The sequence below is a fragment of the Dipteris shenzhenensis genome, chromosome 20, assembly GCF_047967505.1.
Source record: "Dipteris shenzhenensis isolate YYH24624 ecotype China chromosome 20, Dip_SZ_1.0, whole genome shotgun sequence".
In the NCBI taxonomy this organism is placed as follows: domain Eukaryota; kingdom Viridiplantae; phylum Streptophyta; class Polypodiopsida; order Gleicheniales; family Dipteridaceae; genus Dipteris; species Dipteris shenzhenensis.
In genome coordinates this window covers 2407359-2421962 of record NC_141615.1, presented here as the reverse complement: position 1 = coordinate 2421962, position 14604 = coordinate 2407359, and the positions used below count along the sequence as shown (strand labels likewise).

Here is a 14604-nt window from a genome sequence, read left to right as displayed (position 1 = left end):
AAAAATCAATTGAATAGACTGGGTCTGTGTAGATTTCAATGACCAGCAAAAGAGGCAAGCTTGTTGACCAAGGGCAGAACAGGTACAACAAGACTCAGGAACCTCCAAATACTGGTTGGCTGAGTTAAACACAGCAGTAGCAGCTCGAAATCAGAGACTTAACTTCCAAAAAGTGGTCGCCCAGGTAGGAAACAGCAGTATCAATGCTCCAAAAGTGGCACCAAATCAAGGAATTCTTGTGGGATGTTGCATGAATCAAAAAACACGTTGACCAGCTTGCTTTCTGGTGACAAAACGTCGATTTTTCATGACAAAAGTGAGCTCCCGAGCTTAATGGAGTGGGGAGGGATAAGAGAGCAAGGGGCAGTCTGTTCTAATACCAAATGTGAGAAGTGAAGATGGTGGAAAGCACAAGAAAGTGAAGCTATGTTGTCACATGACAAGCCCCCCCTCCCACAAATATGCAATAAGGTGCTAAGATGATTCTCAGGTAGTTGTTGTAATTTATCTCATGCAGATTTGGAGCTGTAAAGGTTGGTCTAGGATTTTCACCCAGGTTTGGGGTTAGGTACTCCTTATCTAGGTGCATGTTTCAGTTACATCAGAGACCCTCTGTTGCGGAATCTGTGTGACTCACTTTGTTTGAGCGGAGCCTTTGCTAGTGAATGGGTGCGAATTTTTGTGCCCTTCTGATGGGTGACTGTCGTCTCAGGCTTGGTGTTTTATGGGAGTTATTGAGCCCAAAAACTCTTGTGCAGGATGGATTTTCTGTGATCAAGATAGAATGTTGGTGTGTACAATGAAAGGATGTTTTTGTTCACGCCCTATCTTTCTGAATTTCAATGAGAGGATGGGAGATTCGTTTCATGGGTATGAACCTATCTGTCTTGATCTGTGAAAATCAGATCTGTGGGAAGAATTCGATAAGAAGGATGGAGCTACAATTGGATCTCATATAAGTGAAGCCCCCATATTGGGGATATGCACTAGATCCAATGTTATATCTATAATCATTCCGATATTAATCATATATGATTATTTATAAAGCCAGAAAACTGCCACCCTCACATGCATAGAATTACATCCAGAGCTATAAAGAGAGATTATGATTTGGCATAGCTTGTCAGTGGCTTACAAAATAGAAATGAAAATTGTCTGCTCTTTGGTGGTATATCCTCATCCTTCTTGAGCAGCCCAGATAGTTGTCCCTTGGTGGTGGTATATTCTTAACCTTCCTGAGGAAAGGTCCCTCCTTTGGGCCTATCAAGTATTCGTAATTTTCAGTTGTCAGAATGTTTTTAGGAAGAACTTACTGGTCCAGACTCTGTGTTGCTGCAGAAGGTTTTGCTCACATGCAGGTTTTAAGTCATTTTTCTGTGAAAAAGTACTTATATGATACAACTTATTTTGCTTCAGATGTAATTATTGGATCATAATGTATATTTTCTAATTATCAATACAAAACCACTTTTCAGCACACAAAAAAACAATTATATACCCACTATTTTTCAGGGAGGAATAACAGGTCTTTTTCCTCTTTACTTGTAGCCTTGTTATATGCTTAAAGCGTGCATGTAGAACAATCTTTTATGTATTGAAAGGCAAGTTCGCCTTTGGCTTAATATCTTAATCACATGTTTGAGGATCTGTAAATCTTTGTTACTGTTGGCTATTATGTCATATGATGTCTTGTTTCTTTCTTCTACAATCAATTGGTCGTGGATTGCGTCTGGGTCAAAGGTTGGGGCATCAATAAATTGATTCAATTGTTGGTTCTTGTCTTCTTAGGTTTTGACACAAATAAAAGGTATAACTTCATTATATCGGATGACCAATAAGCCTTTGCCTGTTCGGCATTCTTCCTATGTTTCTGGCATACTGCATTCATTACAGGTGTGTTCGTCAGCACCTTATTGTATCCATGTGATTAGAGTTCTTGTTTGTTTCTTTTATGTGTTAGTCAATCCCTCTTTAAGTGTACACTCCTTTTTTTAGAGTCACATTCTTGGGACGGCTGTTGCCTTTATCCAGTGCAAAAGGCCTCTTAATCTGCTGTAAATGGTGTTCGTCGTGTAGAGAGTATCCTTCTTGTACATTGTAGAGAAAATGAAGATAGCAAGGAGTTTCCAGCATATATGAGGTTTGTCTTAACGCCATAACTTAAAGGGTTAAAAAATTATTATAATGTATTCATTTCTTAGCATGACTTGAGGACTAGATCTAATAGGAATAAGGTTTTGTGTAACGTAGACTTAATGTTGTAAGTATTGAAGAAGTGCGTGTCTTCTGTATGTATGCATGGAGCAATGCAATCAGCTAACACAACTACCCATATTTTTTGTTGTGGAGCGATTTCATTTCTTTCACTTGTCTTGTGAGCTGGTACTTTAACTTTGAGCTTCCAAGGCAGGTAATGAGGGGATAAGGTTCACATATTAACAACTTCGCAGGGCCTGCTTACCATACGAGCAATTCCTTCTTAAGAGGGGTTGGTATTTTGCTAAAGTATAGCATATTGTATGCCACCACTGATGAAGGATATTAAAGTATAACATATTAATGGGAAATCAAACAGTACAAAGATGTCAAGTTTCTCAATTTCATATTGTTTGATTTTTAGAAGACTCCATTTGGACTTTTAATTGAGGAGAAAATCTACAATAGTGGTGTGCTGCTTAGGTCCTCTAACACTGCAGTGCTTTTCAAAAACTTTTAAATTGGAATTCCTGTATTCTAGGACTTGGATTTTTTGTATCCTTTTGACCACAAATTTCAAACGTTTTCATGGGGAATATTAAATCATATTGCATAAGATGCTTTATAAAATGATGTAGTGTCAAGGCTTTTTGTATTTTTTCTAAAACTATACTTCAAATGAAAGTCAAACATGTAGATATTATACCCATAGTGGGGAAAGAGAAAGGGTTGGTGAGAATTTCAACTGACACTATCCACAATATTAGAGAGTACAAACTATGCAAGTTGAGGAAAAGTAGAGAAGTACAAAATAACCAAGGCCTTGAGGTTTTACTAAAGGAAATTGAGAACATAAGCATCTTGGCTGAAAAGTAACAAAATTTTTTCCCCATGACATAGAATTTTATTAAGTATGAAGGAAACAACCAAGAGAAGAAGCTCAAGGAAAATACATCATGTAAAGCTTGAAAATCCTGTGGTAAATTACCACATACAGAATCTGAAGAAATGAAAAACTAGATAAAATCCAGGACTGGGCCTGGAAATACCACATCAAGCTTGTGGTGGTCTGTCCTTGGAGAAAAACCATCCTCCTGGTCGAAGCTGACCTAGAAGAACCCTGCATCCTAGATCAAATAGCCATGAGAGTGTGTACAATATCTGCATGCCAATGTAATGGGCTGGGTGGAGGTAGGTGCTGTCAATAGCCTCTATATGAGGAGCTTTTGGAAGCCCTCAAGGCTCTCCCAGGCAAACATGCCGAGGTGCTAATGGCTTGGATTGTCCCCACTGTACTTTTGGTGCTCCCAAGGGCACATTTGCACTCCCTTGTCTCATTGTTAGTGGTCTGGCTTCAGGCTCTGAGACTTAGAAGCTCTCTCGCTATAGCAGAAGCTTCTAAGGAACATGCACCACACAAGGATAGTTGTAATAACAGTCTCACCTGTGGAGCTTGACATAGGCCCCTCTCAAAGGAAGGAGTGGCCATTGATGAGGGTCTTGATGAGAATGTGACAGCACAGGAAGCCTCATTCAGGCCAGTCCCTAGAGCAGAGGCGAGTTCAAGCGGCAACCTTTGATCCGGCACGTAGGCGTTCAAGATCAGTAGGGTTATATGCCTGGGCAGCGCACACACATTGGTTGGACACTGTTACAAAAGGCTAGCCTACAGGCATGGCAGGAAGGGCTTGATAGGATCCTAGATGCCACAAATGATACTTCACTACGCAATCACTAATGGATAACACTTTTAATTTAAGTAAAAAAATGTTCAAAAGCCTTTCAAGAGTTCATATTCTCAAAATGGCCATAAGAGGCGATTCCAAAAGAAGGGCTTTGACCGTGTTCTTACAGGACTGGCAACATCACTGTGAACTAGCTGCAATTTCTTTGCAGTCCTGACTGCACCATCCTTGGGCAATGGGAACTTGTGCATTATACACCCCTCATATATATGCTTAGGAGGAGCTTCCAAAGGGGGTTGAAAAGTAAGAGAACAGCAGAGGAGCACCAAAAGTCACCTCGGGAGTGAAGCCAAAAGCCTCAAACTGAATCGACCTAATCAGAGACAGCTGCTACACCAATATTTCTGACAAAAAGATGGTCGCCCAAGTCAAGAACAGCTCCAAAAGCAATCGAAAAGAGGCGGATTGAAATAATAGGTTGTCCAACCGCAGCAGGACCTGCTGCATATGTGGGACAAAAGGCCTGTAACAGGTTGACCAGCAAGCAAAACAGCACGAAATCACCTCCTATAGTGGCAATTTTCACCAGAAACTAGGTGCCCTACTGTAGGAAGGCTTCTGAAGCTCTCCAAACACCAAAAGGACAGGCGGCCAGCAGTTTGGAGATGATATTTCTCAATGGAATTGACTTTCTTCGTGACAGAATTGTTCATTGAGGGTGTGGGAGTTGTGTGGAGTGGCGTGGGAGCAAGGGGCACCCTACTTTGATACCAAATGCTGGAAAAGGGAGAGAGGGTTGAAGAGAACATGAAGCAAAAGCAAGCTGTATTGAGAACTCAACAACACAATGGATGATTACACTAGGGTAGTTATAGAGACAAAAGCTTAGAGTGAACCCGACGAACTCCACCACAAACTCAACCGCTAACTATGGTTAGGGGAAAAACCATTAAAAAGAATAAGTGCCCCTACCTCTTACTACATTGACAACTGTCTTAGAGATTAATATTTCTAACATTATGCACACACCAGGAGGGCGCGGATCGATCTCGCATAGTCTATCATACCTTTCTTCAATGATGTTGTATTGATGTTAGAGGCAACAAAGCGTCTACAAATGTATTTGATAGCTTTGCGTGATTTTTGTGATAGTTGAGACCTGAAGGCCAACTTGGGTAAAACCAAGGTTATGATCTTCAACACTAATGGCACTAGGCTTCAATGTAAGGCTTTCACATTCTTAAGGGATCCAGCTAGAATACTAGTGTACTTATGGATGTATATCTGCCATAGATCAGCCCAATGATTTGGTGAATCTCTTGCTATGTCAAGCGCCGGGAGCGGGCATCCAATGAGTATTGATATGGTCATATACATGATGATAAACATCCCTTTTCAAACCATTTGGAGACATGACCATACTAGCACTGCCGGCCTCCCTCAACTGCAAGTTGGATGGAAGTCAATTGGGCAAGTCATGGTAGTGTATGTTGGCTTGCCTCTATCAAGGCAATCTGTCTATTAGCCTATGACCCATGCATCTACCATTCAATGCACCTTAATGCACCCTTCCCTTCCTATTGCCTCTAGGACCTAGACATGTGGGTGCACATATTTATTAACAGAATAAGTGTTACATGTCCAAATTTGATGCCGTCTGAAGCAGTGGCTCCAGCTTGACTAACCCTATCTACTTAGATGATCCACCACCATAACAATTCGGTCGGTGTCCATCAGAGATACAAATACATGTTACACCATTGGGGTATAATATATATAATAATGTTATAATGTCTACTAATCACGAATTAGTGATTTCTCTGGTCATGACAAACCCATCTTGGCTAAAGCCAAGTCTTGTTGGTCGAAATCAACACTCTCTGACCGTAGTCAGCTCTGAAGTACTTTGATTAACTGTAGTTAAACAAGGTTAGGCTTACTTAACCGGGGTTAAGTATCTTTGGTGGAAGTCAAAACTTTGACCAATAGAAAATAACTCTTTGACCATTATTAAATAAATAAAGATCTCTATAATTATGATCGAATAAAATGGGCAACTGGAACTTTGACTTGGAATATTTACAACTTGGTGACAGAATTTGCTTTGTTTTGGTATTTAATCAGGATTTTGGATATTGTTTTCTATTTTTAACCGTTAAAGTAGTATCATCTTGACTTGTTTTCTATTTTAAGTCGTAAAAGTAGCATCATCCCGACTTTTTCTACTCTACCTTTTGGTTTCCTCAGTGTTGAGGTAATCGTGAAACTGAGTTAATGTGGGAGAATGCTCTCTATAAGAGAGCGAGGTGAGACTGTGGGGGACTGTTCTGGAGCTACTGGAGCTGTTGTTCAGAATTTCAATTGATTTTCTGCTGTTTTTGGAGCTGTTGTACCTGTTTTTTCAATAGTTGACCGCTACAGCCTCATTTAGGGCCGGTTTTGGAGCAGTTTTGAGCTGTCGCAACAGCATTTGTTGCTATTTTGGTACTGTTTTATCAAATGCTGTTGGTGTGGACCTAAAATAATCATTTTCAGACCTGTTTTGAGGCTTTTCGGAGCACCTACTACTAGTTTTTTGGCTGTGCCTGACTTCAGGAATTGCCATTGCTTGTGGAGTTTTGATACTGTTTCAGCCCCTATAGAGGTTGGAAATCTTCTATTTTTGCTCACGCTGAAAAGACCATTGTCTGGAGCACATCTGGTGCTGCCATTCGATCACATTTGAGGAGTATATCAGAGACTGTCAGCTTTTGCTGTCCATATCAGTTTTGACAGTTTGGGACAGATTTTTGAGGTGCATCCTCAAGCCAAGTATTGGCTTTGAAAGTAAGCATTGAGCTGATTGTACATTGTGTTCACAGAACGTGAACTTGTCAAAGCTTGTTATATTTGTGCATTTGTCAGAAATAGCCTAGAAGGCAGATGGTTTTTGTGTACTTGCCTAGGAGGATAAGTTGGATGGCATCAACTATTCTCTATGGAGCTTTATGATTTAAAATCTTTAGGTTGTCGAGACCTTGGAACATGGTCACGGGCGATGAAGTTTTGTCCCGCTCTTCTTGCTCAAGGCACTCCTCCACAGCAAGAGGCGGGTTCTTGGTTTTAAGACGTGGGCAACAGGCTCCACCACAAGCACAAGCATCTTTTGGTATCACTCCAAAACAAAGAAATATGGGATGCATGCAATGCCTAGGCTTTTTCTTTCATTGCACTATCGTCAATCATACCTTACATTCGGTCCTACCAACTTCAAAGAATGCTTGGGACACTTTAGGAGCAATGTATCAGGCCGGTATTGAGGCAAGAGACTCATTTTAGATACGGTTGCATAAAGGAGATTCAATGGTAGAGCATGTCGCGGAGTCCCTACTGGAGTCTTTATCTTTCATTTCATACATCATGGGGGAATCCCAACCCTCTCATCTTTTAGGGAGTTGGTGGGACTTTTGTTGCAAGAAGAGTAGAATAAAAAGAATATGTCTATGAGTATTGATGGTGGAGAGCAAGTTTTTGCTGCAAAAGATAAACCAAAGAGGAAAGGCAAATGTAAAAAGCGTTCATTATTGAATGCTAGAAGAGGATTGCAAAAGAGAAGAATAAAGAGTTGGTATGCCGGTTTCAGGCTCTTCGGCCACAAATGCAGGAAAGGATGATGCTTCAACAATTTTTGTAGAGCAATGATTGGGCCTTCTTCACATGGAGTTGTGATGCCTCTATGGATTCTTGCACATTCGGTGTCAATCAAACTGCAGATAGGTGGTAGTTTGATAGCGGTGCATCCAAACACATCACGTCTAGGAAGGACTTATTTGATGTGCTATCATCCGCTCCTATTGGCAAGAACATATCTTGTGCCAACAACTCTTCTTATCCAGCTAGAGGAATTGGTAAGATTGCGGTTACAGCCGTTAATAGCTCTGATCTCCACATCCATGATACCTTTTTCTGTCCCAGGAATAAAGAAGAATTTTCTTTTCCGTGTCCTCATTCAATAAAAGAGGAATTCAGGTCATCTTTGAAGATGACAAGTGTATGGTTTGTGACAAGGAGAACGACTGTGCATTAGTGTTATTAGGCACACTCTGTCGCAGTGTATTTCAGCTTGATGCATGTGTGCAAAGAGCACAAAGTTTATACTCAGCTTCTACATCTACCCCTACCATGCAGCATGCAGAGTTGTGGCATGCTGGGTTTGGGCATGTAAACTTTGGTAGTCTTATGCTTTCGCAGAAATTTCAGCTGGTACCTAAACCCATAAACTTTAATCAAAGCTACATGGATCAGAGTCATCATCATCGTCCTCATTTTGCTAATCACCAAGGCTACAAGAATCTGAGTCATCGTGATCGTCCTCATCTTGTTCGTCATCATCGTGGTTTAGAAGACCAATAAGGTCATCCACATCCTCTTCCTCATGGCACATTTACCTAGGGGATTAAGGGAAAAGCTTGATGGAAAAGCTGAGAAATGCATATTTGTGGGCTACAGCATTGAAAGCAAGGATTATAGACTCTACAAGCTTGCTAAAGAAAATTTTCACTAGTAGAGATGTTATTTTTACTGAGAAATCAGTTCAGCCTATGGCTAATTCTATCACTCAGCAAGAAGTTGAGGATGTTGTGGCACAAGAAAGTTCAACAATGCAGGAAGCTAGGACAGTTCTTCGATGGCTGCTCCGTTCTTTTGACCGCACACCTCATGACACTAGAGACACTGATGATGCAAACTGTTTTTTTTTTTTTTCAAGAAAAGTACTTCATTAAGTATGAATAAAAACCGCGGAGCAAGCTCAAGTGCGGGAGTACATCATGTAAAAAAACAGCTCAGAATGAGCAAACAAAAATCCCAGGTGGTGGCTGAAAATGCCACCTCATCCCTGAAGGAGAGTCAGAGAAGAAAGGACAATCCTTCCAGACTTTGAGGAAAGCAACCCTCCTAGCAGTAGCAGTCCTGGAGGTTCCCTGTACGTTCGCCCAAATAGCCATCAAAGTGTGTATAGTATCTGCCTAGATACTGGCCATAGTCTGAGAAGGGTGAACTTGGGAGTCCTTCAAAGCCTCTGTACATCTGGCTCTCCAAATATGCCATGCTGAGATACCAGCTAGAATCTCCCAAGATGTGTCTACAGAAGCGTGGGGAGCTCTGAATGGAGTAAACGGAACATCCCGGAGGGAGCATGACTCTACAAGATGTTGTCGAACAAAGAAAGCTGTGTCCGTTCATGTCCCTCGAAGAAATCCTATGGACCAGCAAGTGACAACCAAGCAATTGATCCCCAGGTCATGAAGAAAGGTGCTCTATGAAAAGTGCAAAGTATCCTAGCAACACCCTTTCAAACCATCCTCGCCCGAGTGCAATCCCAAAGACAGTGCTGCACTGACTCAATTGCTGAGTGGCATTGAGGACAAGTAGGGTTAGCCCTGAACCTGGATCTCCACAGGTTCACTGCAATCCCTCCATGAATAGTAAGCCAGATGAATAACGTGACTTTTCTATTACTAAGGGATTTCCAAAGTCTCCTCCAAAAGTTTTTTTGCATCTTTGCATAAATTTGAAAAGTATCCCAATGAGGAGCTCTAGAGGACCTCCAGCCTCTACAACTGAGCTGGAATCTCCTGGCATTTCTGACCGTGTAACGAAAGAGGGAGATGCTCTTCTCTTGGTGCCCTGCAACTATCTACTCCCATTCCCCTGGATCCCACTGCAAGGATCTAATAGGGGAACCTCCATACAACCAAAGCCTCCAAGATCCAATAGCCAGGAGAACGGGGTCTGGAATGTGGATAAGATACCACTGTGAGTCTCTACCCATCTCCATGTATCCTGCAATCCTGATAGGCTGAAAAGGAGCCTCCAAAAGAATGTCCTTTGAAGATTTGTGGAGTCTACCTCCTGCATGAACCTGAAAGACAAGGGTATCCTCATGTGCATCTCGCAAGGCTATAACCTGCAGAGGGATACCTGTCCTCATAAAAGCCCCCAACCAGGTGGACTCAGAAATAGGCAAATGGTCTGTATCCATCCGCTCCATTGGTATGGCTGCATCTATCTGCTGCATCCTGTTGGCTGCACTTCCTCTGAGGTGACTAACTGAACGAGCTCTTTGATCCTCTGGAAGCATCTTGAAAGCTTTCCAAGCACCCACCGTGGATGCAGGTCTCAAGTTCCAACTCCCATCTAGACCACTGCATATAATGTGACATGCTCAGTGATCTGCCATGCTCATCTAGTATGCAATCATTCCACATGACGGGCTGCCTGTCAATTTCTTCACGAGAGGAGGGTGGAACTCTGCGAAGAGTACTTCTGAAGCTGTCCCAAGCTTTCAGAATTGCAGCCATGAGAGGGGAAGTAGGAGATCTGAGATGGGCTGATGTAAAGATCCATCTAGGGCTGTCCATCCAGTCTCCTCCCTGAGAAGGTGTGCATGCTTGTATACTGCGTAAGAAAAAATCCTTCCAAGGCTCCTGACCAGGCATCAAAGCTCTGACCACCATCTTGTAGAGCAAGGCTGTACACTGTAAGTCTGGATCAATAATATTGAGGCCCCCTTCCTCAGTGGGTAGAATAAGAGTCTTTTAAGCCACCGTGGCTATCACATTTGAAGTGCCGTCTAATCCACTCCACAAAAAATTCTTGATAGGTCTCTTGAGCTGAGTGATACTGCTTGTAGAACGGCACCAACAAGAGCAAACAAACCAGGCTATAGCCAACAGTACCTGGTTTACAACCACCACTCTGGATGCAAGGTCAAGTCTGGACGAACTCCAAAATAGGAGTTTCCTCCTGATGCTCTCCAACACGGGAGTGAACTGCTGTGTTGGAGAAATGCCCACCACAACCTGGCATCCAAGATACGTGACGGAGACACCCCTCTGAATCCAAGTAAAGCCAATATCAGCACCCCAATCTGGAGTGTCCTCATCACTAATCCAGAAACCATTGGATTTGTTCTAGTTAATGCGAGCCCTTGTTGCAATGTAAAATAAGTCCAAGGCTGTCCTGAAAGAGGTGAGTGTCTGTGGAGTGGCATCCAAAAAAATAGCTGTGTCATCTGCCAGCTCAATATCCAGCAACTCCTCTTCCTGTCTCAATGGAAGTCTCAGCCCAAAAATATCAGCTTGAGCTCTAATATAGAGGCTCATAGCTTCAGCCACAAATAAGAATAGAAAGGGGGCTAGAGGGCATCCCTGTCGGACTGATCTAGATATCTGAAACCTATCTCCATTGACTCCACCAATGAGTACCTAGCTATGGGCTGACCTGTAAAGAGCAGAAACCCCTCTAATCCACAAATCTGAAAATCCAAAGTGAAGGAGGGTTCCTTCTAGAAAACCCCAATCTACCCTGTCATATGCTTTTTCGAAATTCAGGAGTAGAATTGCCAATCTATGGCCCTCAAGCATAGCCCACTCGAAAGCCTCCCAAAATGAGAATATGTTATCAAAAATGCTTTTGCCATAGACAAAGCGTGTCTGTGTGTCATGTATAAGATCTGACAAGATGGGCTGCAATCGCAGGCTGATGGCTTTTGCCAAGATCTTATTCAGAGTGCCTAGTAAGGTGATCGGTCTCCATTGAGACACTAAATTTCTGCAACCTCCTTTTGGGATAAGATGAATGAGACCCTCTGAGAGTGAGTCCGGCATCTCATCCGAGTCTCAAACGCCCTATAGGGCTAAGGTGATGTAATCCCCAATTTAAAAAAGAAGAAGGTGTAAGCCCATCTGATCCTGGACAACTACCCTTATGAAGGCTAGTAAGAGCGGTCCTGAACTCTATGTTGGTGAAGCGTGCATCAAGTGAGACTCTCATACCTCTATCCACCAACATAGGAATATGCTGCCAAATAACCTGTCTAGCAGCATCTGTGGCCTTTGAATCAGGCTCTGCAGTCAGAAGGGAGGCATAGTAATCTGAAGCAATCTGCATGACGGCATCTGGATGTGTCTGAAGTATCCTGTCTAAGTCAACAAGCTGCGAAACACTCTCTCTACTATGTCTAGAGAAGAACTGCTTGTTGACTCTACCTCCGATCTGCGTCCAAAAAGACTCTCTGGCATGAAAGGCATACTCTGCTCTCTGATCTAAGAGTGTCTGCTGATGAGCCCTTGTTGCAGCAAGGCGCTTCTGAATCCAAGCATCTGTAGGCCGTTTCTGCTCTTCTCTCTGAAGAGCTGCCAGCTGCTGTCGAATGGCAATCTCTCTCCTGCGAATCTCATCTCTCCTAATACTAGCAACAGAATGATAAAAGCTGTAAATGTCAGTGAGGGCTGCAACCACATCTGATGGGGACGATTGCCCACCGTGCAAGTGAGAAACCCAAATCCGTAGCATTGCCTCTATGAGGCCCTCCTTTGTGTAGAAGGCATTTGGAATCCTGATACTGGCAGAGCGGCCTCTTGCGCGAGGCTCTAAAACCACCAAAACAACCAGGAAATGATCTGAAGTGGATACCCCAGCGATGCATACTGTCCTACCTCTGTCTAGTGCCCAATCATCCACATAAAATCTGTCAATCTGTGCGTGGATAGGCATCCTTACTCTCCTGTTCGACTAATAAAACAGAAGAGATTGTGGCTGAGTGTGAAAAGCATCATCATACCAAACATCTCTGCCACTGAACTGAGAAAGGAAGGCATCGCATGCTGCTCTCTGCAAGGAGTGAATGCCACCTTCCTTACCCCCTCTTTTGTCTGAAGGCATTTCAACCATGTTGAAATCGCCCCCAATAATCCAAGAATTTGCAATATGTGACCAAGAGAGCAACTCCTTCCAAAGGAGGACACGATCCCCTCTCATGTTGGATGCATAAAGGTTAAGGAAGCCAACCTTACGCCCACCAATCAGCAAAATAACCCACTGTGCTCTAGAGGGGACTATGACTCCGTGTCCAATGACCAAGGAAAGCATCGAAGAAGAGAGAGAAATGCAAATGCCTCCCCTGGTGCCCAAGGCAGGTGACCAAAAAGTATGGCCTGAAAGAAGCTTACCTGACTTGGCACAATCTCTACCATCTAGCTTATGCTCTTAGAGCATAAGGATATCAATGGGGCCACCTGAAACACCTAGATGGAGTTGGTTACGAATCAGCTGCCTACGGCGGCGATGAGGTATACCACTGAGGCCCTGAACGTTCCAGCTAACGATCCTCATCGACGAGAGGAGGCGGCCAGGTGAAAGGCCCTACTCGACCTAGTGGTGGAGAAAATTCTCTTTTGTGAAAGCGTCCTCCTGTCAAGCGGAGGGAAATCAACTGGTGAAAGAAAACCCACTCTACCAGAGGGGGAAACCTTGTCCAACGGAATCCCGATAACTGGCTCCCCCAAGGTAGAGGGTACAAACTCCTCCTTTGTCTCAAACTCTGCCAAATTTGCCAGTACTACAAAAGAGTTCATGTACGAGGGAACTGGCATAGGAGTGTGAAGAATCCTCGCACCCGAGGGAGAAGGAGAAAAAACCCCCTTACCTCTATCAAGAGGTGAAGAGTGACTCACCGAGGGAGGGGGCTGATCAGGAACATCAGTGATAGGACCTGAAGAAATGGGTTGGCCCTCTTGATGAGCAGGTGGGGGGACTAGGGCAACCACATCTACACCTGCAGGAATATCACCTGCCTATGACTAAGAATGGTCCGAGGTACCTCGTAGAGGTGGCGGAGTGTTAGCAACCCTCACAGGCATCCAACAGGGTATATTGATCGTACTGTGCGCGTTGAAGAATAGGGTACAGGTCTAGGGGTTGTTGGCCCCGAAGGGCTTGGGCGAGAAGGGGGGGCTCTGGTAAGTAGGACGAGAAGGCGGAATAAACCGTTTGGGCCTTTTCTTCTTCCTTGGGCAATCCCTGGCGAAGTGCCCAAGGGTCTTGCAAATCCTGCACTGATCCTGTCTCCCAACAACCTGGACTTTCTGTCGAAAAACTGTCAAAAAAAGGAACCATCTGGTCGCTGAAGCATAATGTGATCATTTGTAATATCAGGGTCAGAGACGATGACCCTGACTCGTGGCACCCCATCTGTCATGTGCACGGATTGGTATCTGACGTGTACTAGGTACTCAAAACTAGCTCAGGTTAGCCTGGGGAGGCTTAGAGCTAGGCAGGCTTGATTCTCGGGTTGAGTGGCAAGGGTACGAACTATTTATAGGTCTTCGCTATTTTTGGCGCCGGGGCCCAAGTCTATAAAAGAGGCCCAGGGGGTTCAGTTCTCAGTGTGCAGTTGGGAGCAAGTCTCGTTCCCAGGTGCTAGGTCTGATCCTGGACTGTGTCGCGGACGCGCGCTTGCATCTTAGCGTAGCCCAAGGCCCAGTGGCAGATCCAGGGCTTCACAGCGCCACCTGGTGGTATGGGACACCAGGCTGGTTTGGATCTGATTGGGAGTTCGTGCCAGTAGCTTAGCTCGTGGCTCGGAGGGGACATCTTCTGATTCGGGATCACATCTCGTAGATGTCACGGTTGGGTGGTGAGCAGCCTGCTCAGTTCTGATGTTGTGTGTGGTTATTTTGCAGATCAGGGGTTTCAGGAGTGCTGGGACGTGTCAGTTGGTATCAGAGCCAACTCCTGAGGTAGGAACTTCTGATGCGAGAATTTTGACGGATTTCTCTTCCAGGTATGCCCTAAAATTCGAAATTTCCTGCTGCGTTTTTGCTGACTACCTGGGGTAGAAGGGGTGGAGAAAGATCTGGAAAAGAAAGAAGAATAGGAGTGAGAGAGAATCGAAATCTCT

The 14604-nt window shown here is 43.8% G+C and overlaps 1 protein-coding gene across 2 annotated transcripts in view; it reads left to right on the top strand.

The window, feature by feature from the left end:
* Positions 1–14604, top strand: part of LOC147889127 (oligomeric golgi complex subunit-like protein) — a 130090-nt gene that overhangs the window by 69429 nt on the left and 46057 nt on the right. The window contains exons 9-10 of one of the 2 annotated variants that reach the window (XM_087391969.1): positions 1789–1893; positions 2077–2140. In XM_087391969.1, coding sequence (XP_087248095.1) covers positions 1789–1893; positions 2077–2139 — 168 coding nt within the window. In that variant the 3' untranslated portion in view covers position 2140. The remainder of the gene's footprint in view (positions 1–1788; positions 1894–2076; positions 2141–14604) is intronic. The other variant, XM_087391968.1, reaches the window with a different exon arrangement.